General features: G+C 33.9%; 1 protein-coding gene across 1 annotated transcript in view; it reads left to right on the plus strand.

Annotated features, from left to right (window-relative positions):
- VPS13A (vacuolar protein sorting 13 homolog A) overlaps positions 1 to 27,280 on the plus strand; it is a 101,096-nt gene that overhangs the window by 24,175 nt on the left and 49,641 nt on the right. The window contains exons 15-39 of the mRNA XM_065745550.1: positions 622 to 757; positions 1,480 to 1,574; positions 2,381 to 2,523; positions 4,930 to 5,131; positions 5,221 to 5,335; positions 6,946 to 7,082; positions 7,588 to 7,720; positions 8,519 to 8,636; positions 11,592 to 11,730; positions 12,530 to 12,608; positions 13,749 to 13,921; positions 15,055 to 15,211; positions 15,467 to 15,546; positions 15,774 to 15,833; positions 15,913 to 16,069; positions 17,846 to 17,962; positions 18,066 to 18,169; positions 18,563 to 18,730; positions 19,302 to 19,609; positions 20,323 to 20,470; positions 21,279 to 21,429; positions 22,637 to 22,761; positions 23,597 to 23,766; positions 24,731 to 24,951; positions 26,069 to 26,301. Coding sequence (XP_065601622.1) covers positions 622 to 757; positions 1,480 to 1,574; positions 2,381 to 2,523; positions 4,930 to 5,131; positions 5,221 to 5,335; positions 6,946 to 7,082; positions 7,588 to 7,720; positions 8,519 to 8,636; positions 11,592 to 11,730; positions 12,530 to 12,608; positions 13,749 to 13,921; positions 15,055 to 15,211; positions 15,467 to 15,546; positions 15,774 to 15,833; positions 15,913 to 16,069; positions 17,846 to 17,962; positions 18,066 to 18,169; positions 18,563 to 18,730; positions 19,302 to 19,609; positions 20,323 to 20,470; positions 21,279 to 21,429; positions 22,637 to 22,761; positions 23,597 to 23,766; positions 24,731 to 24,951; positions 26,069 to 26,301 — 3,669 coding nt within the window. The remainder of the gene's footprint in view (positions 1 to 621; positions 758 to 1,479; positions 1,575 to 2,380; positions 2,524 to 4,929; positions 5,132 to 5,220; positions 5,336 to 6,945; positions 7,083 to 7,587; positions 7,721 to 8,518; positions 8,637 to 11,591; positions 11,731 to 12,529; positions 12,609 to 13,748; positions 13,922 to 15,054; positions 15,212 to 15,466; positions 15,547 to 15,773; positions 15,834 to 15,912; positions 16,070 to 17,845; positions 17,963 to 18,065; positions 18,170 to 18,562; positions 18,731 to 19,301; positions 19,610 to 20,322; positions 20,471 to 21,278; positions 21,430 to 22,636; positions 22,762 to 23,596; positions 23,767 to 24,730; positions 24,952 to 26,068; positions 26,302 to 27,280) is intronic.

Consider the following 27,280-nt stretch of genomic DNA (forward strand, 5'->3'; position numbering starts at 1 on the left):
ACGTGCTCTCCACTGACATTTGATGGAAAGATGTGGCAAGCCCTGTTTGTCAGAGATATCTTGAGTTTTTTGAGCGCTGAGAAGAATTGCTGTCTCACTGACTGTCGATATCATATTCACTAACATCTTTCAAGTCAAGGGTCAAGTCTTGGATTTATGTTCTCTACATAATATCCATTATGTAAATACAGGAACTATTTCCTATATTTCTCAATGTAAATACCTTACTACTAAAATGACAAAATGATGTTGGACAAAAGTTTTACATCCGTTTTGGGAAAAAAACAAAAAACAAAAACCTGTATGATTTTAAAATTTAGCCTATGCTAAATTTACCCTGTGTGTGTATTTTTAAGGACTCTGTTAAGGGCATTGTTTTAATGCAGAGCAGTACATCAAGTTGTGGCATGGTATTTTTGTTTTTGTTTTTTGTTTTTTTGAGAAGGGAGTGGGGACGTGAGGGGTGAAAACTAGGTAGTAAGTCTACAAAGGAAACCTTTATTGTGTAAAAATTGGTTAACTTGTATCAACAAAGAGATCATGCAAAAGTAGTTGACCGTTATTTAAGAGAGAAGAAAGAAGCATGAGGATAATTAACTTCTATGTATTTGTTCATTTCAGGCAACTAAATCTGGATGCAAAATATACAAACCAGGAACAAAACAAGACAGTGAAAGTTCTGGTGGCTGGTTTAGTTGGATATGGGACTGGTCAAGTGGAGATAAAAATGAACAGAAACAAGAAGTAAAGGCTTCAAGTATGTTCATTTACTGGTGTTTTTTTCTACTATTGAGACCTAGTTGTTAGAATAAGAGGTCCTTAAAAACAGAATTTGAGATTTTTTTTAACCTTTGGGCTATTAGTTGTCTGGCATTTACAGTTTCCCTCAGACTTTTTTTTTTGCTGATGTAATTGTTAACTGCATGTTCTAGAGATATCTTACAGTTCTTTCTGTAGGACTTCCTGAACTGGCCTTTATTTCTGCTTTCTTCTTTCCCAGTTTTAGCAGTTGTCTGCACAGTGTACTGTGTATGGGGATTTGAAGAAAGTGCTAGAAAAACAGTGTCAGTTAATGGAATGTAAGCAATTTTACTTCCATTATTTTTGTAATTTTGCTATTTCATGCAGTGTCTTAGAGTATGACTGTCTTAAATATGAGGCATCTGGTAAACGTTCTAGAGCACAGAAATTGTGCCAAAAAACATGTTTTCATTGTTAGCAAGCTAGGAAATAAAGTAGTTCAGAATAAATATGTAACTTTGTTTTAAAGCACAATGTAGATGACTTAAGACTTTGCTATAAGCCTAATTTATCTGCTTTCAATGCTTTTTACTCAAAAGTGTATCTTAGAATGGCTTAGGTTGCAAGGGACCTTAAAAATCATCTAGTTCCACCCCCCTGCCATGGTCTGGGTAGTGTGTAACAGTATTTGCATTTTACTGATACTTATACTGTGTTTAACCTATTACAATGCAACAGGTCTTGAAGTTCTTATGACAAGTGAAGAGAAAGCTAAACTTTATGCAGCAATTGGATATAGTGAAACAGCTGTGGATCCAACACTTCCAAAATCAGTAAGTCATAAATTATTATGTTATAAAGCAATTTATAATCTTATACTGGAAGCCAGAATGTAAAGGTGATCGAGAATTGCTTTTAAAATTACATGAAACTTTGTCTCTATATTTGAGTAATGTCATGTTGCTTTTAAATTTTGTTACTCTTACCTTTGATTAGAACAGAATATCCTTGCATATAATATTAAGAGTAATGAAAATGCTTGCTTGGAATATTCTGGAAAAGTTCCAAATGAAATACTGTCTAATTAAGCTAGAATAAACTCACATAAGTAGCATACATATTGTTCAAATTACAAAATATTTCATATGTCCTCTTACAATATTCAGAAACTTTTAAGGAAAATGGGCTAAGTGCTTAAGTGGACTCTTAAACATTAGTGAGAGTAGATGGAGTAGATGAGTAGATAATGTTAGAGATCATAGAAGAAACATAGTGGGGAAAAGGAGCATCTTTAAACCATTCAAAGTAGTCAAGTCCTTCTTCATTTGAGGTACCTTGCATACAGTGGACTGCCTTACAGCTTCTTTAAAATTGCTTTTTCTCAAAATGCATCTGCACTGAAGTCAAAGATTTTTAAGCACAGTCTGTGTTTGTTCTATCCTTGCATTTCCATAGTGACTGTTTGGGAATTACTTTTGTACAGCAAGTGTACAAAAGGCTGTTTATAATACTAGAGAAATAGTTTAGAATTGTTATTTTTCACATTAATCTCTTCATAAACTGTATTGAAAATTGTATGCATATTTAATATATTTGCTATTATTTGCTATTATAATCATTGCTTTTTCTGCTCATTTAGTATGAAGCGATGAAATTGTCTGTAAATTTAAAAAGCATGTCAATATCAATAAGAGAAAACAACCAAACTCCTGAGTTGGTAAAATCTTCTTTAAATGAATTGAGTACAGTATTTACGCAACGACCAGGTGCACAAGCAATAAGGTAAACTTTCTGTTGTGCTGGTTTTACTTCTTGTATAGTGCTGATGATAGCTAGTAGGCATTTTGAAACTATAACTGTTTTTAATTTCTTTCTTGTTTTCAGTAGTGTAGTTTGAGGCCAGCATCATCCCACAAACAATGAACAAAGTGTGAACTTTTGTATCTTCAGTATTTGTGCCAACACACATTTTCCTCTTTTTTTTCCCTGCCTTTCATTGTTATATACAAACAATCCTATTACTTTTTCTTCTTTGATAAATGTCTCACGCATTTTGATATTTAATCTGAACAAAGTCAGAATTATTTATATGGAGATCCTTACTAATTTGATCTCCTGTATATTCTATTGTTTTCTGTGTTTTTTAGGATTTCATATATTCCTTTGATGTTGTCCCTCACAGCATTCTTCTTGACAGATTATCCAGTTGTAAGAAAATGTTCTTAACTGTGTGCTGAACTGTGTTATGGTAGAGCTCAGAGTTGTAGTAAATAGGGCTAGATCTGGCAGGTTTATGCTCACCAGTGGTGTTACGTAGTGCTCAGCTTAAGTCTTGATAAATGTTTTTAGCAGTGATCAAAATGGACAGGAGTGCATCCTTGGCAAGTCTGCTGATTATACTGATCTGAGAGGTGCTGTTGATTTCCTGAAGAGAGGCCTTACAGAGGGATCTAGTTATACTGGGGAATTTGGCAGTGGCATGAAGCTGAGTTCAGGAAAATGCCAGGTTACGTACCTGGGATGGTGTAATACCAGACATGGATGCAGACTAGAAGATGAGAGACTGGAAAACAGCCCTTCAGAAAAGGATATGGAAATTCCGTTGAGAGCAGGCTCAACAATGAGCCAGCATCATTCACTGTCAGCTAACAGAGCAAATTGTATGTTAGGATGCACTACGCACAGCATAGCCAATCAGTCAGAGGAGGTGATTCTCCTGCTACATTTAGTGCTGATGCAGACTCACCTTGAGTATTGCATCCTTGTCTCTTTAATACCATCACATAAAAATAATGTTAGTGACCCTGAATGCCTCTGGAGGAGGGCAGCAAAGCTGATGAAATGCATGTCTTACAAGAAGAGGCTGAAAACAGTTGAATTGTCTAGTCTGAAGGAAAGGAGTCTGAGTGTTGACCTCTTTGCACTCTGTAATTTCTTACAGAATCTGAATGGAAAGGGTGGTGCAAATTTCTTATCCCCACAACAGAGCATATAAAGCTGTTCAAGAGAAAGTTCAGACTGGATGTTAGGAAACATTTATTTACTGTGAGGTTAGTCGAACACTGGAACAGGTTTCCTAGCAGAGTGGTTGATGGCCCATAGCTGTCTGTGTTCAAGAGGCATTTAGGCAATGCCCTCAGTAATATGCTGTAACTTTTAGTAATTGTTTAAGTGGCCTGGCAGTTGGACTTGATAATCTCTGTAAGTCTTTTCCAAATTGAACTATTCTGTTTTAGCTGGCTGAAGAGTTATTGGATTTTTCAATATGTAGGTTCAATATCTAGGTTTGCGGAAGTAAACTGTAACTTAAGATTTTACCTTGTTTGTGTTCTCACAGTAGAGAATGAAAGGCCATGATAAATGAAGTATTTTAATTTCAGATATGTTAATTAAACAAAAAATCTAGGGAAGGATAGCATTCCCGTTTTAAACTTTGCCTACTTTGCTTTGGAGCTTATTAATAGGACCTACATAAGATACTAAGATACTCTTGATTTTGCTGAATTTTATGAAATTTTAAAACCTTTTTCTTGCAGCTTTTGTGTTTGATTTGTAAGAATGTTGTTATCTTGAAAAAAGGGAGGAAATATTACAATTCTACAGGGAAACATGTTTCTATAAGAGTTTGGAAATAGTCACCTTCATCAAATAGCTATAAAAAGGTGGAAGAGTGAGTGGAAAAAAACAAAATCCCAAATCTAGAAAGTACTTCTCCAGGTGATCTATGAGTAATGAAGCCATTAACTTCATTCTTTTTCTTTCATTTCTCTACACTAGAACCCTTCCCTCCTTCATCAGCATCTGTTTCTTAAGTGTAAACACGTGCCATCTAATTATCAATCCAACAGAATTTCCATTTACATCTTTCTTCCCTGACCTGACACTTGTCTTCATGAAAAATATGAGATGTATTTTTGGATCCCATTCCTTATTTACTCTTTGGTGTTTAACAGATACAAAAGCTAGTGAAATGAGAAACAGGTGTCAGATGGGTATGTATGTTATATCCTTAGACTAAGATATTTATATCTGAGCTATTTAAATCTGGCTTATTGGTTGTGGGTGTTTTTATTTTTTTTTTCCTTTTAGCTCATTCCTCCAACTGTTATCTAATTGGACATATATTGATGGATATTACAATATTACATGTGAAAATGCTGCTTACTTTTATTTTTTTATTTTTTTCAGATTTGAAACCAAAATAACCTCACTTGAAGTTACAGGCATGTCTCAAGAAAACTGTACACCCTGTCTACTGTCTTCTCGAACAGTCTATTCAGACAGTAGTACCTCACTCTTAAGCATAATGTTTGAGACTAATCCTTTGGATGAGGGGGCAGATCAAAGACTTAGAATAGAATCACAGCCACTGGAAATTATATATGATGCAGTAAGTAAATGCTTAAATAAGCTAATGTATCTTGAAAAATCTACCTAATAGACAATTTTCAATGTATTATTGTTGCTTTATTTTAACAGAGAACAATTAACAGCTTAGTGGATTTCTTCAGGCCCCCAAAGGATGTTCATTTAGAGCAACTGACATCTGCAACTCTGATGAAGCTTGAAGAGTTTCGTGAAAAAACATCAACAGGCAAGTACTGCATTCTGTTCTGATTTGATACTGACCAATGTTAGATTCTTTTAAGTGTAAATATATATATTTTTCCATATGAAGATGCCTTGACCCACATCATAGATTTCCAACAGAACACCTAAATAGGTGGAAAATTTTTATCTCATTGCAAAGAATTTGTTCTAAGAATTGAACAGTTTTACTTCTGTACAACTTTCTTTGTAAAATATGCTCCACACCCTGACATTATATTTAATATTTATATTACTGAACGACATGCAGAATTGAAAAAAAGTTTGTAATTTTCAGCTTCTCTCTTTTCTGTGAGTACATAAACACCCTTACTTGTGTCATATTCTTAAAAAGCCAATATGGAGGTACAGGTCCTTCTAGAGAAACTCTGAAGTTCTTTTCCAAGTTGTTACTTTTCCACACATTTTCTTCAGTCCTACATCAGTGTTGATTTTTATCTGGATTGGTTGAAATCATGTCAAGTAAACAATATTAATCTGTCTTTTAGTTACTCAGCATTAAAGCCCTTCCTGTAGTTTCATCTTTATTTTTGATTTCTGAAGGTCTTATTCACCGTTCTCATACCCATATTGAAATATGCTTTTGAAACTAACACTGAGATATGTGGAATAAACTTGTTTGAATAAAGGTATTTGAAGCTCTTTAGATCAGAGGCATGTACCACTCAGTGTCCGCCTCTTTCTGTGGATGGGAGAGGATGCACAGGGAAGTTTTCACATAAAAATTATCTTAAAGGAAAAATGCTTGAATTTTACATCACTTAAGTGTGTAATATATTAATATTAAATTGTAACCTTTTAAAATATGGATAATCAGTGATAATAAATTGTAAAAAAACAAAAACAAAAAACTCAAGCACATTATATTTTACAGGAGTCATTTTTGTAAATCTGGTGTCAGTAATGACACTGAGCATCAATTTTATCTATATTCATTATTTCTTTTATGACTGAATAGTATGTGGTAGCAGTTCTTAATTAACCAACTTACCGTTGGGAGAATCATTATGCTTGTCTTTCTTAAGAGAAACTTCTCCAGTAGTACTGAAGATACTGATGTCATAGGCCATTTCTGAGATTATTTGAATAAAAATTCACTTAGATGCAATATGCTTGGCTACTCATTACCACTGAACTCTTAATTCTGTTATGCTTCTGTTGTAAATTAGGCATAGCATAACTTCAGAAATGTGTCCCCATCAAAAACTCTTCACCAGAGTATTTTGTTGCTTATAGTAGTCCAAAAGCTTGCTCCACTCAAAAATGAAAAGCTTAATGAAAATCTCCAAAAACATGCTGCATGTAGCTTGTAAAGTCTAGGCTTGTGATCAGAAAACTACAAGAAAAAAGATTGATTTGCAGAATACTGTACTGTAAGGGACTATGCTAATCTCAGAGGTAGATAATTGATTCCTCTTTGGATGAGAAAACAATTTTATCACAAATATTCAGACAGTTGCATAATTTTGAACACAATTTTTGCAGGACCTTTTACTTGCCATTCTTCAGGTTGTGGAGATGTTGTCAGCAGAATTAGTGTAAACTTCAGTATTTGTATTTGTATTTACTAACTGTATTTTTTTCTTTTTTTTTTAGGTTTGTTGTATGTTATTGAGACCCAGAAAGTTCTTGATCTCAAAATTAACCTCATGGCTTCATACATCATTGTTCCACAGAAGGGATTCTATGATTGTACTTCTAATCTACTCCTTTTGGATCTTGGTAGTCTTAAGGTATGTATTTAGCTAATGAAGTAATTTACCAGATGTTTGATTTTTTTCTGTGACTTCAGTTTCTTGAATTTGTATTTTACTGTACTCACTAAGTAAATGTTCCTCTTTCAGTTACATATTTGATATTTATTTAAAACTGCTTTCTAGTCAAGGCAAATTATTGAACTCCTTGGAATATATTTTACATATTGAAAAGTCAGCAGTTATTCCACTGATCATAAAGTGTTTGACACCTAATACTCTGGGGTACAACTTACTTATTAATTATTCCTTCCATGCAAAATAGGATAGAAACTTCATAGAGGTTAATTTTCTTTCTTTCTTTCCTTCCGTCTTTGATGAGGAAATGATGTTAATACTTTTTTTTTCTTGTGCTATTTTTAGGACTCTGTGTTCATGTAAATAAGAACTTAAATTTAATCTTATATTGTGGTTGGATCAAGTATTTCTAGAAGTAGTGCTTTGAATATTTTGATAATGATTTTTTTTTGTGTCTATTTTTAAGATGGAAAGCAAAAGTCGTTCTGATATATCAGGACTTAAGGTTGGACAAAGCACTATTGAGGATATAATGTCAAGAGCTTATGACAGTTTTGATGTCCAACTCACGAGTATACAACTGCTCTACAGCAAACATGGCAAGTATTAGTAAAAGAAAATTTTCCTTAATAGTAGTTGATGTGCCTTTTATATTTTAAACTAAAGCAATTAAAAATCTTTGGGATATTCCTCTTTTAAACTTTAAACTTTTAAACCCATGTCCTAAGAAAATGTTGTGACTTCTAGGTCTTAGACTTCAACCTAATTAATGAACTTATACTAACCCCCCTAAGTTTTAAATACTCTAAGGTGACTTATTTGTTTTAGTGGATAGTAAATATGTACTTCTGCTCTTATTCCAAGTGTGTAATTAATTCATTTGTGGTATATTTCTTCAGTGCCTCATCCTTGCTTCCCTCTACATTATAAGAGGGATCTGTGAGTAGTTGTAGGTTTGATTATTGTGTAAGGGTAAAGAAAGTATCAGAGTCTTTTTCTGAGGGAAACTTCTATTAGTCATTTAGGAACTGACAGTATAGAATGAGTCAGAACTAGAGAAATCTAAAGCATTTAATTCTTAGCCCTCTGGATCCAGAAAGGAATCTAAAGCTTGAACTTTGAGTACAATGTATGTTAAGAATTAGGCCCTTAGAAGTCTGCACCATTGTTTGAGTAGGTGCTTTGATGTGAATAGTGGAAATCATTAAGTACTCTTGTGTGTCTGAAGTCATCATTCTTTGTAATATACATATATTGAAGAGATGTAAAAAAGACTATGTAACCTGATTTTTTTACAGTGTTTATTAAGTAATATTAGATCCTTTGATTCTATAAAATATGTAAGGAGAAGAAATTTATTTGAATACTTAAATTACAGAATTTCTTTGCTCTTCTAGATGAAAACTGGCAGGAGGCTCGTAAGCTGAAATACTCATCTCAACATATCTTGCAGCCTTTGGATGTAAAAGTGGAATTTGGTAGGGCTATGGTTGTCACTGATGCAAGAATGCCCAAGTATGTCTTTTTCCTATTTTCAAATTTTACAGTAAATTAAATTTTTTAGGAGGGAAAAAAGAAAATCAAGTGTATAGTTCTAAGTCTTGTGCTGTTTTACATGTGAATCTAATAAGTAAGATACATTTATTGAGAAAAGTAGAGAATAAATCCGCAAAGTTTCCAGATACAAATGAGGTAGAATGATAATATAACTATACAGCAAAAATTTTATTACACATACTAATACTTTTTCTAATAAAGTCTGTCTTTCTGATGGCCACATTTCAGTCCTCATTAAAAAAATACTTAGGGGGAAAAAACTTACAGTGACTTTCTTATAAATATCACAAAATAGTTTTAAAGTTAAAATGCTGTCATATACCTTTACTTTCATTTAGATTATTTAAGTTTATGTGCTGGAGAGCACTTCTCAAGAGAACTTTTCTTAAAGTATTGACTGTGTATTTAGCACACACACACACACACACACACAAAAAAAAGAAATTGCTTCCTGAAGATATACTCAAAATATGTAGGTTACAAACTTGATGTTTAAGACCAGTCAGTCAAAGGGGCAAATATTTACTTTTTCTTTTGGAATAAGTTTTTTCACTAATGTTAAAAATAATTTTTGACATGCTCATGCAGCAACACCGTAATGAATTTCAAGATAATTTATTATTTTTTCAGTCATTAATAAGAATTAATACCTTCTGCTACATCAAACTAGCTTATGCTCACTTCATTCTTATGCCTTTTAGAAATTCAGTTTTGGTTAGGCTCTAAATAGCATAAAAATAGTCATAGGCAATTGCAAATTTTTTTTAACAAAGTTAAGAAGTAAACTGTGAAAGAAAGGAAATGTGAAGGATGTAGGATTTGCTTACTCAGGAAAAAAAAACATACCTCAGAAGTGCTGTGTATTGTGAACACAGAGCATTGATTTTTATGGTACTATGGTGCCATCTCCTGGAAAGCTGAGGGACTAGTTTCTGAAATTTGATGCTGGACAAGATTAGATAACATATTCTTTCCCTCCTTACTTTTTTTCTGCTTGGTGGAGAAGGTGCAGTAAGGGAAACAAAAAGGATAGAAAACAAGCTTGAGATCTTATTTCTATGGTCATGTAATAAACTGTTGTTTTAATGTAAGTTTGTAATTGGGTTATAATGTTATAAAGTACATTAAAAAGCACCTGCTTAGTGAGAGTCATATTGTATTACCACCTGTGTAACTGTCACGACTAGCAGATGCTTCTTTTGGCTGCTTATCTCTGGTAAAGGTCATTCTGTAAAATTTTCCCTAATTATTTCTGTACTCTGTAATCTCCGTAATATGGTCACATGAAAATGTGGTTTCTATCCATGTCTAGAAATACGAAAATTTTGCTTTTGCTGTTGAAGGAATGCAATTTGGAGATCAGTTAGTGCTTCTTTCTGACTGCCTATTTTATCTACAACTGTTTGTCTGCAATAAGCTTATACCACAGTGAGCTACTTACCATAATTACCTTCTGAATCATCACCAAGATCAAAAAGTCAGTCTAGCATATTGGTACCATGAGTATCAATAATGACTGACTTTTCTTTTTTTTCATTTTGAGCTTAGTTCAGATTCCAGATGGATTCTGTAGATTGTTACAATCATCTAGGGTCACCTACCAGTCCTGGAATGACTGACACAGCAGCTTTTTACTCAACTGTGGAAATTTTCCCTTATTTAAGGGCTTGCTGATGCTGCTTGTTTCCTGAAGCTTTAGAAAAGCTCCTTTTAAAAACATAACAATGAACTCAAATTACTTTCTGTATATCCTATTATGGTTGCAAGATAAGCTTTTACAATTGGTTATACATTTCACAATCATTTAGAATTATAAATGTTTTATTTTTTGTTGATTTTAAACTCACTATTCAAACACATCAGTACTACATTACTTTCAGAGCAACCAATGCTTCCTGTTTCTTTCCATGGAAACTACAACAGATACGAAGAGCACAAAAATACTATCTGATAGAGCAAATTCTCAGGAATGTAACTATTTTTCAACATGACTATGTGTTTTCACCATCAATGAACAAGATCCTGCATGCTGCTGCTCTCACAAATGACTGCATCAGTGGAAGTGACCCACTGTTTCACAGCTGTTTTGACAGAGTTATTGCTCAGAAAATGTTGTTCATGTCCAATTTTCTCGTTGTTCACAACCACTATTTGGTCTCCATTAATATTCACGAAATACTGATGAATGTCAGTGGGTGCTATTCTTACATATGAAGGAATTCAAATGCACACCTTTGTTTCATACACACTTCCATGTCAGGTACCATTTTGTCAGGCTACCCCTCTGTAACTACCCTCTTGTTGTGTGGCAACAAAATGTTACAGAATATTGATCATTAAGTTCAACCTCTACTGCCGTTCCACCAGCCACTAGTGATAGGATGAGAGGTAATGGCCTCAAGTTGTGCCACAGAAGATGTAGATTAGACATTAGGAAAAATTTATTCTTGGAGTGGTAATGGATTGGAACGGTCTGCCTAAGGAGGTCATGCAGTCACTGTCCCTGGAGGTAGTTGTGGTGCATAGGGCTATAATTTAGTTGGCATGGTGGTGGTCATTGAACTAGATGATCTTAGTGGTAATTTTCAACATTAGTGATTCTATGATTCTATGAACTGTATGAATAAGCATAAACAGTAACTAGTGATAAAGATAACATTCATTTAGCTGGATGAATGAGCTGAACATTATTTGCAGCCCTCATCTGGGAGACATTGTATCAGGTGGAAATATAACTTCTAAATATTTGTTAATCAAGCATCTCCTGTGCGTGCAACAGAAGTTAAATATGTGTTGTTTTTTTTTACAGATAAGTGAAGTTTGATCAGGTCAGATAGCTTATATTTCAAAAGAAAATAAATATGAAATTTCAGTTAAATACTTCTAAGATATTAATGATGATTTGTCTAACAGGTTCAAGCTGTCTGGACAGCTGCCTTTACTTTCTGTCCAAATATCAGACCAAAAGCTGAAAAGTATCTTGGAGCTAGTTGATAGCATTCCTAAAGCAGAAAGTACTCCTGCTGCCAGCACTCCTCCAAAAATAACTGAGGTAAGGTTTTTAAAAATTATTTCATTGATATTAATTGGAAAGATAAATTCCTACAGTTATCAAACAAGCAGAATGCATTGTAGTATTGCAGACCTTGGGTTCAGATGTTTTGTTTAGGGAAAGAAATAGCTGTAACTTTGTAATTTTAAAAGGTTTACATATTATATGAACTGGACAGCAGTTTAATTTTAAAACAAAAATTAAGAAGTAACACCTACCAGTGGGTAACACCACTTAATGAATGTGCCTGCTTAATGAAACTCTCATCTCTCACTGCTTCAGTTTAGCTGACTTCACAGTTTCTCACAGCCTCTTTTTGTTTAGTTAACGCACTTGAGTTAGGGTCAGTTCTGTCTTGTTTTTTGTAAAGCTTAGAAACATGGAGTTAATTCTGTCCCTAGTTCCTCTTTCCCTTTGGAATCGATGTATGTATGTATGCATTTATTTATTTATTTTTGAGTCAAAGAACTGCCACGAGTGTCTCTTTCCTGACTTGTCATAGGTGTCTTGTTTTTGTTTATCTTATGATCTATGAGACTTGATGTTTGAATCTCTTCTCTTTGTTTTCAGATATAATTTTTCTGCAGCTATTCTAATGTGTAAAACCCACTGATTCTACCTTATTTAATCCTTATTCTTTCCCATCCTTTTAATTATTAATAACATTTTATTGCATTGTGTTGCATTTGAAGTAAGACTAATTTCTTTAAGTTGTAAAGTTTCTACACAGTAGCATATGTGCATGTAAAGCATAAGTAAAGAATTCAAGCAAAAACTGTTACAGTGTCTCTCACTTCAGGCTGCAATATCCCCTGTTCTCTCCGTGCCACATTTGTCCCAGCTTCCTGTTTTGGATCTTCATTCATTTGCAGAGTCAGGTAATAAAGTTTATTTTCAAGTCTGATTTAATGAACAGGTCAAATTAAGTTTTTAAGTTCATATACACTTCCATGTTACATAGCATTTTGTCAGTCTGCCCCTCTGCTGCCATCTGTTGCACAGCAACAGAATGTAATGGGATATTGGCAGGAAGATTCAACCTGCCAACATCCACTTCTGACATGTTCTAACAAGGTAGGATAGGAGGCATTACTTTTGGATCTGCCGTTGTAGTTTGCAAACACTGGTAAAATCATCAATTAAGCAAATTGTTTCTGCTGTGATGTAATTTCTTTAAATTCAAACACTGTACAGTATGTGTACAGATATGAAAGGTCTTGATATATTTCCTGTGGAAGTTTTTTTAAGTGTCCAAAAATAAAGTGCCTCAATTCTTAAAATCAGAATGTGATGAGAGTGAATACTACAACAGTTAATTTGATAAAGCAATAACCAGCTTTGAAATGAGTCAGGTTTGGTTTTAATGTTATGCTATGAGTACATCTTTATGATCATTTTTAATGAGTCATATTTTTACTGCCTTCTCCTCAGATTCCAGGGCATTTTTAAAGTGTAGAAGATATATCTACAAGTCCTCAGTTGATTTTTGTCAAAAGAAAGATACTTGTTCCTCAGGTGCCTTTAACTTCACTAATTATGGTTTCTAGGTGAAATGAAAAAGCTTTATGAGTCCATGATTGTAATTTGCCATTGTAATACTTCCCTCATGATGTCAAATGGATTAAAGGTTTAGTAGTTCTTATTTCTCTCAAACTGCATGAAACCAGTACTCATTTCAGGAGAGGGCATATTAATCTTCTTGTGCACACTGAAGACACTGTGCAACACTGCGCTCTTTCGCATATCCAGTACTGAGAGAATGGAGGCAAAAGTGTTAGCTGATGAGAGCTTGTTGGTGATTTATGATGATTACATAGTGGGAGCTGTAGATTTTGTAAAAAACTGTGGAGGCAGGAACTGATGCAATTATAGAAACAGACTTGTCTGGTTGCTTAGTGACAAGTAAGTGGTCTTCCCATACTTAAACACCTTAATATTTATAGAGACAGACATAAAAATCCTAGGTCATAGTGGTTATCTAAAAGACTTATGTAACACTGTTATCAATTAATCTTTAGAATCAGAAGAAGAATTTTTTGATGCTCTAAGCAGTCCTGTGGAAGATGTGCCATTTTTTGAAGCTCCGTCTGGTACTCTCAAACGAGCTAGCAGCACAAGACGAAAGAAACTAACTAAACAAGAATCTTTGAAAAATATGACAGAACTCCAGCTAAGGTTTGAAGTAGCTGAGGTAAAGTAATAATTTTCTCAAAAGCACACATGAACTGTATCTCTTCCCCTGTGCTGTATTCATGAATTCCTCTTTGCAGCAGTATTGAATCCTTGTTTCTTGCTGAAACTGTTCTGGAGCACTCAGTTTTGTTTTCTTTGTCTTTGTCTGCACTGTCTTGACTTATTAAATTGAGATTCCGATTAATTTTATCATTGAATTTCCTTTTCCTAACCATTGGTGGGAGGTGTGGAGAGATGCAGAATTATTCTCTATGCAGTTCTTTGGAGATACTTTGATGTCTCTTGACATCTCTTTTCTCAAAATACTGCTGTGGTCACTGGTATAACCTAATTAAAGTTTTGTCTCATACAAGCACCCTATTTTTACTCTCTAATTTTTCTTAGTTTATGTTGAACTCCTATCTAAACTAACAAATTCACTGTGATGTGCTGTGCTTTATGTATTCTCACAGTTCCAGTCTTGAAGAGAGTATTTTACCTAAATGACTATGTCAATTGGTCTAATAAAGAGATATGTCCTTACCACAAACATTGTTTCTTAGACTGTCTTGGCTATGACAGTGTTATTGCTGCTGTACAATTAAGCCATAAAGTCAGTTAATTTTACAAATTCTGTTTTAGACTAAGGTTTACAGAAAGGCTTCAGCATAACTAGCATGTTGTCTTACGCACTACGTTTATAAAAATAAAAAAAAAATTGAAGATTAGTATCTTTCTCATGACAATAAGATTTTCGTTAAGAGCTAGTCTAAAATAATGTATTTCATTCTTCACTGCCAGAAACTCTAGCATTTCATAATTTCTTAATACCAACAACAGTCTGTTAAGAATCACCTACCTCTCCTTTTGTTGGCTTTACTGTTTTAAATTGTCAGGTTTGGTTCCAATTCTATATGAGAATGTTATATGGAAAGGAAGACCATGTGTCTTTATATTATATGTATGCATGTTTGGAGATTATCTAAAAGTAGCAGCAAACTGTATCAGCAGTTTTATTTCTTGACCTCTATCTTTTTCAGCTTATTTGCTGTCTAAAGTTTAATGTTTGATATGCCTTAATCAGTAAAATGTATGTAAATGTATGATAGTAATTGGATAATTCCCTGACTTTTTTTTCCATATTTTTTGTAGGTCTTAATAAAATTATGCCGTCTTACTGACAATACTGAGACACCAGTACTGCAGCTTGAAGTTGTAGGGTTAGGCACTGAACTTAAATTAAGAACATTTGACATGACTGCAAGTGCTTTCCTGCATGAAGTTTGTCTACTGTGTCCAGAGTATATGGGTAAGTGTTTAGGTACTGATCAAAAAATGATTTCTACATAGCTGACACTGTGAATGTGTCTTTAGAAAGCCTGGGGGACATGATTTTGTCAGCTGAGTAAGATTCACTTCCTAAATTAAATATAAGAGGGGAAAAAAATGAAAAGAATAATTTCATTAATAATTTGGTATATTTGAGTGAGTAGAAGATTTCTAGAGAACTTACCAACCTCTTTTCTTTAGGAAAAAAGTAATACATGTTTTTCTCTTTTATAAGATGATAACGACAGACCAGTTTACTTAGTTACTACTTTGGATAATGTAGAAGATGATCTTTTGACTCTGGAGTACATAAAGGTGGGAAAACAGCAGTCTTCTCTTTTGAGTTATAAGTAAATTACAGACTACAGTATTTCTAATACATGTTTTTTTCTTACTTATTCACTTCTTAATATATTGAGTGTTCTGTGCATAAATCATTCTAGTCCCTAAGCAGATTAACTTACATGTCATAAGCTGCAAATTGAAATTTGAAAACCTCTCCCAGTTGTTTCATCTGTTTATCTATATGTTTGTCTGAACAGGCTGATATTAATGGACCAGAATTGAGGACTGCCTATCACAATGTTCTACAGAAAATAAAGGTATGATATCCTTTTTAGAATGTATTATTCCTGTTCTGTGGACAGGAGTATTTTGGATAAATGTAACTTATTCTTTCAGGTAAACTTTTCATCTCTTGATGTTCATTTGCATACTGAGACTCTCTTGAATGCTGTTAACTATCTGAACAGTCTTCTACCCAAACAAGAAACTAAAGCTACAGAAGAGCCGGTCCATGAAAAAACAGAGGATAAAAAGGATGTTCTTAAAAAATTAAGTAAGTTTATTTATTCTTCCTCAGGTCTTTTTGATGCTTTTTCTTCCCTCATTTAAGCAAGGAAGAAATCAGACATATTTTCTATTCTCTAAGCTTGTCAGTAACTTTGGAAATGGGAGATTTTGTTTTAAGATATGTATTCACAGCTTTTTCTAATTTTGATGGTGATAAGAAGCTATTAATATGTTACAGAGTAGAAAGAGTATAATGTTTCTTGGCTGAAAGAGTACAGTGGAGGGAAGATGTAAATTAATTCATCAGTGAGCCCAGATAGATTCTTTAGCTGTTTACATTTCCTGAGAAGGAGGCATTACTAAGTGTATTTCTTGAGTGTCTTCAAGTTCACTTTACTGTGAAAACCTGTACTGAATAGTAGTTAATTGATAATCATTATATTCCCAATTATCTTCTGACATATAATAAGAAAAGTATTTTTGCATTGCAACGTTGCACATAAAAGGTTCTTACAAAAAGGAAATAAACAACTCAGTGAGTTAGAAAAATATAGCATGAAAATGAAAACTTTTTCTCATTAATGTGTTAAGTGTATTCTAGACAACTTTATGCTTCTCAGTAATTTCCTATCATAAAAATATTTAAACTTACTTGCTGATTTAAAATTTTTGCTGTGAGTTGCTCTTAATATAATCCACTTATATCAGTTGCTGAGACTGAGATGGTACCCACATTTGGAAAATAAAAGGCAATCTTTTGGGTGCCCAGCGTTTCTTGGAATTTGCATAATTATTTCCCATATGCACTGAAATGAAATCATTTTTGTTGTTTAAGCATTATGGAAGGAGTGATAATTATGATCTCTGGCAAAACAAGATATTAGCATAACAAGGAAAATAAGGTTGGTAGTCTTTATTTTTTTGAGGGATGCAGGCAAAGATGAAAGAGACTACTTTCCTTAGGAGAGATGAAAGTTCAAGGAGTGGAAAGTGAGGAAAAACATTAAAAAAATAAATAGTATCTGTCAGGTGATGATATAGTGATAGTTTCACCAACTGGTGAAGACATTTAATTTTTCATGTAATTCTGTGATGGTGTTTTGTAGGACTTCATTGAACGATACAACAGGTATAAAAGATGGAAAATTGTTAGGTGTAAATAAAAAAAAAATTCTTCCATTTAGCTACATTTTTTATTAATTGTGTGAGATTAATTCATGATGTAATTTCAGTTATGCCAAGATATGCTTGGATACAAGGTACATTGTGTATACAAAGAGTTCTGTGAATTTAGAAAGTGCTGTTCTGTGACTTACTGAGCTGTGAACAGAAGATACAGCACTTTTCTACCTTAGAACAATACTGCTATACAAGCAAATACTGAATTGCTTGTAGTTTTATACCATTATTGGAGGCAAAAGATTAAATCATTTTCCATATAGAGATCTTTCTGTACAGGTCCTGTAGTTCAACTGCTTGGTCACTCCAGAACTGAACTAAAGTTAATGCATATTACTGAAGTCATTGTCTCTTGAACAGGCATGGGACACTAACCACCTCTCTAAGAAGTCCCTTCTGGTGTTTCCCCTTCCTTATGGTAAAGATGTTAGCAGACATTACTAAAATCTGAAAAAACTTGTAAGGAACAGCAACGAAGTAGTTTTTCATAGCTTTCTATTCTTTCTAGTGTGTGTGTTGTATGTTTTCCCAGCAATGCAGACTTCGTAGTCTTTGGAAAATGGATATTAAATTTTACATCTCTTCCTCTTCCTTGAAGAACTGCTTTCTTTCATTCATTCATTCATTTATTTATTTCTTACAGCATCAAAAAAATCTAAGCATGAAGATGTTATTGACCTCAATATTTGGGCGGATTTATCCTGTTTACGTGTCTTTATTAGAGAGAAAAAACACAGAATTGCTGAAATTCACATTGAAGGTAGGAACAAAATTTTAATCACAGACGTATAAAACTCCATAACTGCAAGAGTCTGTATATTTAATACAATGTTATTTATTCATTCATTCATTCATTCATTTAGGTCTGGATAGCCAAGTGATCATGAAAAAAACAGCAACAGAAATGACTGCAAAACTAAAAAACATTGTTATTGTGGATTCCGATGAGATGGCACTGTATAACAAGGTATACGTTGGCTTGTATCATTGATATCTGACTGTTTACAAATGCAGAATTGAAATTTGTGAAACTTTATTTAGTTTTAAATGTTCCCAATGAACATAAATAGTTTTGTTTTCTACGTGTAAGCTTATTAGTCTCACCAGCCAGTAAATTCTACACCAAAATTGATTTTTTGGAACTGATTAATCAGTATGTTCAATCAATAGAATTAATTCATAATCAGACTCTAAACTAATATTTTTAGGTATTTCAGAGTCTTTTTTGTTGTTTTTTTCCATTTATTATTAGAAAATTTAAATTAAAAATGTCTTGAATATGTGAGGAGCTATGATTTTATTAATTTGTGCTCTCTAGCATAAGTTTTTACACTGGAAATGCTCTATTTTTCTTCCTCAGGCTCTTTACATCACAGGAAAAGAAGTCTTTAACTTCAAAATGATATCGTACGTAAATGCTACAGATGGAATTGCTTACACAAATATGGACGTTGTTGACAGTCGTGTCTACCTAACTGTTGGTTGTATTCAAGTAGTTTTTGTCAACAAATTCTTTTCTTCGCTTTTGGTATGTTATATTTTCCATTTGCTATTTGTTAGCGTACAAATGCCATTGTCAAGCTAGAGAATGATAAAGCATGCCACATGGGAGCTATCTACTTCCCACTTTTGGGGAGTGTATGACTAAGCAACAATATTGCTAGTATTGTTAGGCTTCTATTTCATTAAGTGATATAGCAACTTCTAGATATACATACTGTTCAGTGTTGTATAATTTTGGAATATAAGTATTAAACCATGAAAAATAATTCCTGTTCCGTAAACTCTGTCAAGTAAATATATCTTTTTAACTCCAAAAAAGTAAATAAAATATTCACACAGGTCTAGTTGCAAGGTAATTGCTGTTGCCATCTGATTTACCAAATAATTAATATGGAAAATTATTTTGATATAGGCATATTTAATTGTATTTTTGAAGGATAATTTTGAAGTTATCCTAGAAAGGAATTCAGAAAAAACTGTAGTAAAAACGTATCTTAACAAGGTTTGCTATTTTAAATACTATGATTTTGTATTTGTTTAAAATACTGTGATTAAAATACTATTATAAAACTCCCAATTTCTGTATTTTTTTCCAGGCTTTCATAAATAACTTTCAAGCTGCCAAGGAAGCTCTTACTGAGGCAACAGTGCAAGCAGCAGAGAAAGCAGCTACAGGTGTGAAAGAGCTAGCAGAGCGTAGTTCTCGTTTGGCACTAGATATCAATATTAAAGCACCTGTTGTGATAGTTCCACAGTCAGCAGTTTCTGCAAATGTTTTGGTGGCTGATCTTGGTCTAATCACTGTAAAGAACCGATTCTTTATTGCTAAAACAAAGACTCGATATAATCTACCACCTGTTGTTGACTCTATGACGGTGAAGTTGAGTGAACTGAAGTTATACAGGTAATGTAGTGTAAAGATTTTTAAAATTAATGTAATTTTCAGTTGAATTTTCTGTTGAAGAGCTTTGAGAAGTTACTAAAATGATTAATGATAGGCTGTTGCTGAACACACTATTACCTTGAAATATAGCATCAAATAGTAAGGGTTTTGTAAAAAGTTAGAAATGATGATTTGGGAGAAATAGTGATCTACACATTGAATAATGGACTTATAAATTATTCACTGTGTGAGACAGGTTAAACCTTTTTGTAAATGACTGTTTTGATGCTGTTGGATTTTTTTAAGCTGTACTTATCAGGAAAGAAATTAGGTCAGATGGGTGTAATAAATAAATAAATAGAAAATGAGTCTTAACACAGATGATGAAGAGTAGGAAAGGAAGAGAAAGGAGATTTCCAAAAAGTAATACCAAGTAATTTCCAAAGTTTAAGAGAGAATGAACTTAAGTGCAGAGCTGTGAGGAGGTCATAACATGTAAGGAGTTAGTATGCTATGTACCTGGAGATATGCCTAAAGTCTCCCCTCTGCCAAGAAAGGATGTTTAATTGGTGACGTAAAGTTTTACCTAGAAATACTTGGAGTAGTGCACTCAACTATTTTAAGACCAGTTTGCAGTACTCCTAAATAAGATGAAGAAAAGGCAGAGATGTGTGTTTGCTGAAACGTGTAAATATAGTGTGTCAGTGCTGATAGAATTTTGTTTCTCTTCACAGGTCATGCTATGAGCAGAATTCTTTGCAAACTGAAGTACAGCTGCTGCAACCACTCAATCTGGAAGTATCTGTTGAAAGAAATTTAGCTGCTGCATGGTATAATGAAGTTCCTGATATTGAAATATCTGGACGGCTCAAACCTATGAATGTAAGCTGTTAGTTTTGTAAAACAGCTGCTGAAGTATCTATGGAAAATGATTTTTTTCCTGTCCAGTAAAGCCTATGTTCCTAGGTTATTATTTGGTGTAAAGGCACATAGGTAGAACGTGGATTTCATCATTTCGTATGGAGAAAGGAAGAGAATAGCTTTTTGTTCTAAGAAGTGTAACCTGTGATGCTTCAGGCAGAGTTTGTGCTATGGATTGCTATTGCCAGTTAAAAAATTGAATATGCTTTTATGGCCTCGATTTACATGTCTGTTTCCATCTTTAAAGGATGGAAAAACTTGGATTTATTAGTCTTTTTGTTAATCAAAGCTTAATTAAAGCTTAATCGGCAAGCTTAAATATGAGCTAGAGAACATGCTTATTCAGATTGAGCATCATAAGATATAAAACATGTCAGTTGTAGGAAGAAACCAATTTGCTCTATTTTAAAATAGAACTAGTAACTTACTGTAAAGTACCTTGTGACTGAATACATTTAACAGTTTGGAGCAACTGTAGTTCAAACTGTATTGCTGTCTTCTAATGTTTAATTTCTAAGTCATAGCTTTGCAAAAAAATTAGCAGAAATAAATGAATAATTTATGAACAACTTTCAATTTCTAGAATTTACATTAAGGAATTAAGTGGATTTGAGAAATATTTTACTTGGTTCTTTAGTCTCCAAAGCAGTGACTATTTAGATAAACTTGTTTTATTTATTTCTTTAAAATTTAGATTTGAGTTATCAAAAGCTTAATGAACAGAGATGTTCTGAGTTTAATACCTATATATATATGATTTCTTTTTAAGCTAATTCTCAGTCAAGAGGACATTACAACAATACTGAGGACACTAAATGAAAATATAGGTGAAAGCTCAGGTGCATCACCACCTTTACAAGAACTGAAAGATACAACTAGTCATTGTAGTGATATCCGCAGTACTTCAGAGCACTCTGCAGGTAATTTTTATACAATCAAGTGCTGCTTAGCATTTTTACTTATTTCTTTCAACTTATTATTTCTGTTGGATTTACCTTTATAAAAACGTGCTAGATTCAGTTGTTTTTAACAGAATGCCTTTATTATCTTGGCATTATATTTTTAAATATACCCTGCCTCTAGGATCAACGAGGCTACTTTAGTAAGTCTTGTAGGATAATGTACTGCGTAAGGACTGTCTTACTCTTCTGACAGTAATGCAGTGAGCACTTTAAATTTGGATTTGGTAGCATCTCAGCTTGGGGAAGTTGTTCTATTAGTCTTTTTCTCTGTATCCTAATTCTGTTGCCAGTAGTATTTTTAAACTGTATGTCTTTTCATAATTATAGAACAGAACAGCAATAGTTCAGTTAGAAGAGACCTATAAAGACTGTCTAGTCCAACTGCCTGGCTACTTCAGGGATAATCAAAAGTTAAAGCATATTATTCAGTGTGTTGTCCAAAAGCCTCTTGAACACTGACAGCCATGGGGCCATCAACCACCTTGCTAGGAAACCTGTTTCAGTGTTTGACCTCACCCACAGCAAATATATGTTCCCTAATATCCACTCTGAACCTACTCTATTACAGATTTGGTGCATCTTCTCACAGTACGTGCCTTTCAGTCTTATTACCAGATTTCTTGCTCATCTCTGGAGGCCTTCAAATAACTTAACATCCTATATATATTGTAGGGCCCAAACCCACACACAATACTCAGTGAGTCCGCACCAGTGGTAAATTTAGCAGGAGAATGGCCTCTTTTGACTGGGTGGCTACGTTGTGTGTAGTACATCCCAAAATGCTGTTTGCCCTCTGAGCTGCAGTGGCAGACTGATGATTAATGTTGAGCCTAGTGATGGCATTGCTACAGTTGTCCCTGTTGAGTAGGTGTAACTGACCATAAACTGTTCAGCACATACTCAAAAACAGAGCTAATAGGGTTCAGAAATTGTATTCTGTGGAATACTTGTGAACATGAAAGAGTATACGATTAAGGGATGTTTTGGAAAGCATAAAAAAGAATATTTTATGTTCTCAAATATGTGTGATTTGCCAGCACTAATTGGATTGGGTTTAATTGAAATGGAGTTGTATGTGGAAGAATAGCTGTAATCTCTTCTAGTCATTTGTGAGGATGCTGTCAGCTGTTCCTCAGTATTAAAGTGTTCTTCTGATTTCTGAAAGGTGTAACTGTTGTGACATCAGCTGTGGTGGAAATGCATTCACCTGTGAAAATAAAAACAACACTGAAACTGGATTTCAGATTTGACTCTTTGACATTAGTGTTATATAATTCAAATTCAAAACAGGTAAGTGTAATTTTGGTTACAGGGAACAAGAAATATTTTTGAGGACATACAGAGTCCTGTAAAGTAATAACAGTAGTATTTTACCGTATCTGCAGAGAGTATTACTACTGCTGGTAATAAAGCAACATGCAAATAACAAACTATTATTTTATTTAGTTTTATTAATTAATTACATTATTTTTAATCTACTGTCAGGTTAGAGAATAACAGATCATAGTACATCAAATCTGGAAGCTTGAAAGACAATTTTGGGGGAAAAAAAGTGGAGGGATGCCGGCTTTCTTTCAGTTATACATACATGTGGGAACATATAAGTGAAATTATGGAGAGAGTCGTTTAGAATTTGTATTGTAGTGAGAATGCCTATGTCCTCTTCTTGGTTTAAATGTACAGATGCAAATGTCTGACTAGAAGTTTGTTAGTAATTTATTATAAGCTTATAGTATGTTGCATTGGAGTTTGAGGATTTCTCCCATATCTGCTATACAATGTGTAGTTGCATAGGACAAAACTTAATTTCTCACATTTGGCATTTTTGCATTTACTTTGTATTTTTAAACCTAAAATGTCAAATCACCCAATATTGTATATGACAGTTCTACTTTCTCTTAAACCATCTCCCTTTCTTTAAAGTAATCTTGCTCTAGCAATCTGGTAGAAAAGTTAAGCTTTGTTTTATGTGGAGCTTTCTCAGTATATTACTGATTTTTGTTCTCTATTGAATTATTAGTGAGTTTATTTAAATATTAGAGTTTTTACCAGATGAATAAACTAGTGTGTAATTTCCATTTCCTGTAAGCAAACATACAAATGTATTTTTCTTCCTTTTAAACAGGGTACAAATTTGGATCAGAGAGATGATCTTTTGAAGCTTGCAGAGTTTAAGTTGGTGTTGATGTCAGCTGCTGTGAAAATGTTATCAGATGGCTCAATGAATGCTTCAGTCAAGTTAGCAAACTGTACATTAGATGATAAAAGACAGGCAATCCACAAGGCTACACCAAGGTCGGTGTTTCAACAGAATTTACTATTTAACTTGAGTTTGCCAGAGAGTTGCAAGTATTTGTGTGATCTGCATCTAGTGTTCTGCTAAAATGGCAGGTTTTTTTATAAGAGTAGTCCTTAAAGTCTATGCTGCTGTTACTGAATACATGACAAGACTTGTGTCCTTTTTGCAATTTTTTCCTCATGTTGTTTGTGAGAGACCAATATTAATGCTATAAACAAAATTTAAATATGAAGTAGCTAGATGCAGGTGGAAACAACTTCTACTTTCATCTTCAATAACACAGTGGGGTAATAATATTAAGATTACTTAATAAAGTGTAACAAGTAAATTGTAACACTTTCAAATATAGACCGAATCACAGAATTGTAAGGGTTGGAAGGGACCTCTAGAAATCATTGAGTCTAACTCCCTGGCCAAAGCAGGTTCCCTAGACCAGGTTGCACAGGCTGAAGTGCAGATAGGTCTTGAACATCCTCAGAGAATGGGACTCCTCAACCTCTCTGGACAGCCTGTGCCAGTGTTCTGTCACCCTCAGTGTGAAGAAGTTCCCATGCACATTTGTGTAGAATTTCCTATGCATCAGTTTATGGCCATTTCTCCTCGTCTGAGTCTTCTTTTTTCAAGGGTGGACAGACCCAGGTTTCTCAGCCTTTCTGCATAAGGGAGATGTTCCATGCCTTTTATCAAAAGTAATTGTGATGGGTTTTTTTTCATTTTGATCTGTTGAATTATAAGCATCTTTAATTTCCAGTACATAGGAGTCCTGTCAGTTTTGAAATTTTGTAGAATTTATGTTGATGTTAATTGGATTACTCTTTTAAAACATTGATTATGCTGTAAAGTTTTCACTATTTTTTTTACTAAAGTTTTGCAGCTGAAGTGAGTATCTAGAGTATTTTTCAGTTATTTGTGGCTGTTTTTCTTACTGTTTCATTGAATGCTGCCTTCACGGTCTTTCAGGATGGTGGAAATGAAGCATGGATTTGAAAAGAAAGTTATGATGGACATAAGTTATAAGCAGGGGAGAGATGGCACTGTTCTTGACATGATTGTTCAAGAGATATACCTTTGTGCAAGCATGGAATTTCTACTTACAGTTGCGGATATATTTCTAAAAGCTAATGCAGAAAGTGCTGCTGCACAGAGAAATCTCAGACAGTCCTTACCTTTAAAAGAGCAAGGTATGTGCTGGAAATAGTGTAGAAAATTTAATTTAAATATGCAGTGAGTTTCAGTATTTATAATACTCTTAAAAATTGTAATACTCTTTTCATGATATTTCCTTTGTTTATATACACAGAACAGCTTTTTCTTAACCATTAGTGTTTTCAGTCATTTCTGTGAATTGAAGAAATTGGCTCATGTCCTTCACTCTTTATTTCTGAGTGAAGCTCTGTCTTCCCAGACAAAAGGAACAACTTAAAAATGTATTGTTACAATGAAATAAAATGAAAATGATTGTTAGATATGGCAGTCCCTAGATTTGTTTGGTTGACTTAGAAGTTTCAGTGAATGGTTAAATTCAGTCCAGCGAATACCTTGGAATATTGTTATTTCATTTGTCCATTGATTTGCTCATCTCCCTGCATCTTGAAAAAGATTTCTATCTTGAGTGACCAATTTAGAGTCCAGCACCGGAAAGAGTGTATCTGACATTAGAAATAATCATTAGAGAATCAGAGCTGGAAATGGGAGTTTTATGCTTCTGTGCCATGTGAATATTCGGAATCTTCAAAGCTAATCCCCATTGGTTTTATTTTCCTGTACCATAAACATCTAAGTTGAGTCCACCTCAGCTTGGGCTGCTGTGATTACTTAGTAGATGGTCAAAATCTAAACAAATCAAGAAATATTGCCTGAAAGTATACTTGGCATCACAAATGACATACTGAGTTTTAGCTAACTCCACATTACTGTGCAATATAAGAATGTGTTTTTTGCTTCTCTACAGAGTAGAAAATGTGTGGCATTTTTATAAGTTCATATAATAGCTGGCTGATGTGTAGATATTTAGTAAAGCTGTTGAATTTGCCAGTTTCATAGGCAAGAGCAGCAGTTACGCCATTAGTATTTTCCTTTTAACAAAGAGCTTTATGGAGTCTTTTGTTCTATCTGAAAGTAGTTATAGCTTTAGAGGTTTTATATCTAGAAACAAATCAAAAACAGGAATCTACGTGCCTTCTGATGCCAGCCTTGGTAGATCTCCCCATTTAAGTCTCTAAATGTTAAAAATGAAGAAATGTGAGTAATGACTGTCTAAGCTTTGAACAATTGACCTAACTGAATTTATTTTTGAAGCACCTCTGCAGCCTGGATCTACAATGGAAATGAACATTATTGTTAAAAATCCAGAAATTGTGTTTGTGGCTGATTTAACAAGAAGCGATGCTCCTGCTTTGGTGGTTACAACACAGTGTGAGGTCTTCATTAAAAATAGCCCTGAAAGATACAGCATGACAGCTGCTGTTAAAGAGATACAAGTGAAAGCATGCCCATTTCTTCCAGAAAAAAGAAAAGGGAATGTGACTACGGTGAGTTTAAAAACATCCAGTTTGTATTTAAAAGACTCTGCTGTCAATGGCTTATGGGCTGGTTCGGCCCAGTTCCGTGACGGTTGGTGTGGCAGGGGACCCATGGACCCACAACCCGGGAAAGGGGAAGGGAAAAAGGGGAAAGGGAGATGGGCCTAGAACCAAAACAGTGGCAACGATCTGAGGAGGAAAGCTAATTTACTAAATAAGATATCAGAAAGCAAAACAACACAATATAATACAATATAATTGGGATTGAGGCTAATAAATGAAATAAAATGAGCAAGAGAGAGTGTCCGATAAACCGAAGGCCTTACGCTAACGCTGAAGGCGGACGGCAGCGAGCACCCACTGCTGAGTCCATCCCAAAGGGAAGAGAGTGTCCTGTGACCGCAGACAGTTTTTATCTTTCCCTCTGAGCGTAAACACGTAAAAATACAAAGCATCACACAGTCCTCTGGGGAATGTAGTTCTTCTCTTCTGAGACAGGTACACCCAGAATTATTGATGATCCACAGCACTGGAGCATTAACTCTTTAACTCTTAATGCACTACACGATGTTATGATGTGGAATACCAATACCAAAAATCATAAAACCATGACAACTGCATAACTTATTCTACTAGAATGAATGTTATTTCTGAAGTTTTCTATTAAGTATACATTAATAAAATCCTGTGTTTGGGTTAGATTGTTGTTTTTGTTCTGTTTTGTGTGTTAGGCCAAAAATATTCTATCTTAATGTGTAGCTCTGAAGTTTTGTTCAATAATGAGGTCAAAATTAAGATCGCAGAGGGTTAAAACTTTATTAAATTCTTACATCTCTTGTAAGCCAAATAACTAGTAGTTTATAAGAATACACTATGTTAGATGCTATGTATTCAGTTTGGAATTTCTGTCTGAAACTTTCTGTTAAACAACTATGTAATTATATAGCGAGGACTCACAAACAGAATGGAAAATATTTATTATGAGTCA

The sequence above is a fragment of the Cyrtonyx montezumae genome, unplaced genomic scaffold (genome assembly GCF_038088225.1).
Source record: "Cyrtonyx montezumae isolate F1298 unplaced genomic scaffold, pur_monq_1.0 scaffold_36, whole genome shotgun sequence".
Classification (NCBI taxonomy): Eukaryota; Metazoa; Chordata; class Aves; order Galliformes; family Odontophoridae; genus Cyrtonyx; species Cyrtonyx montezumae.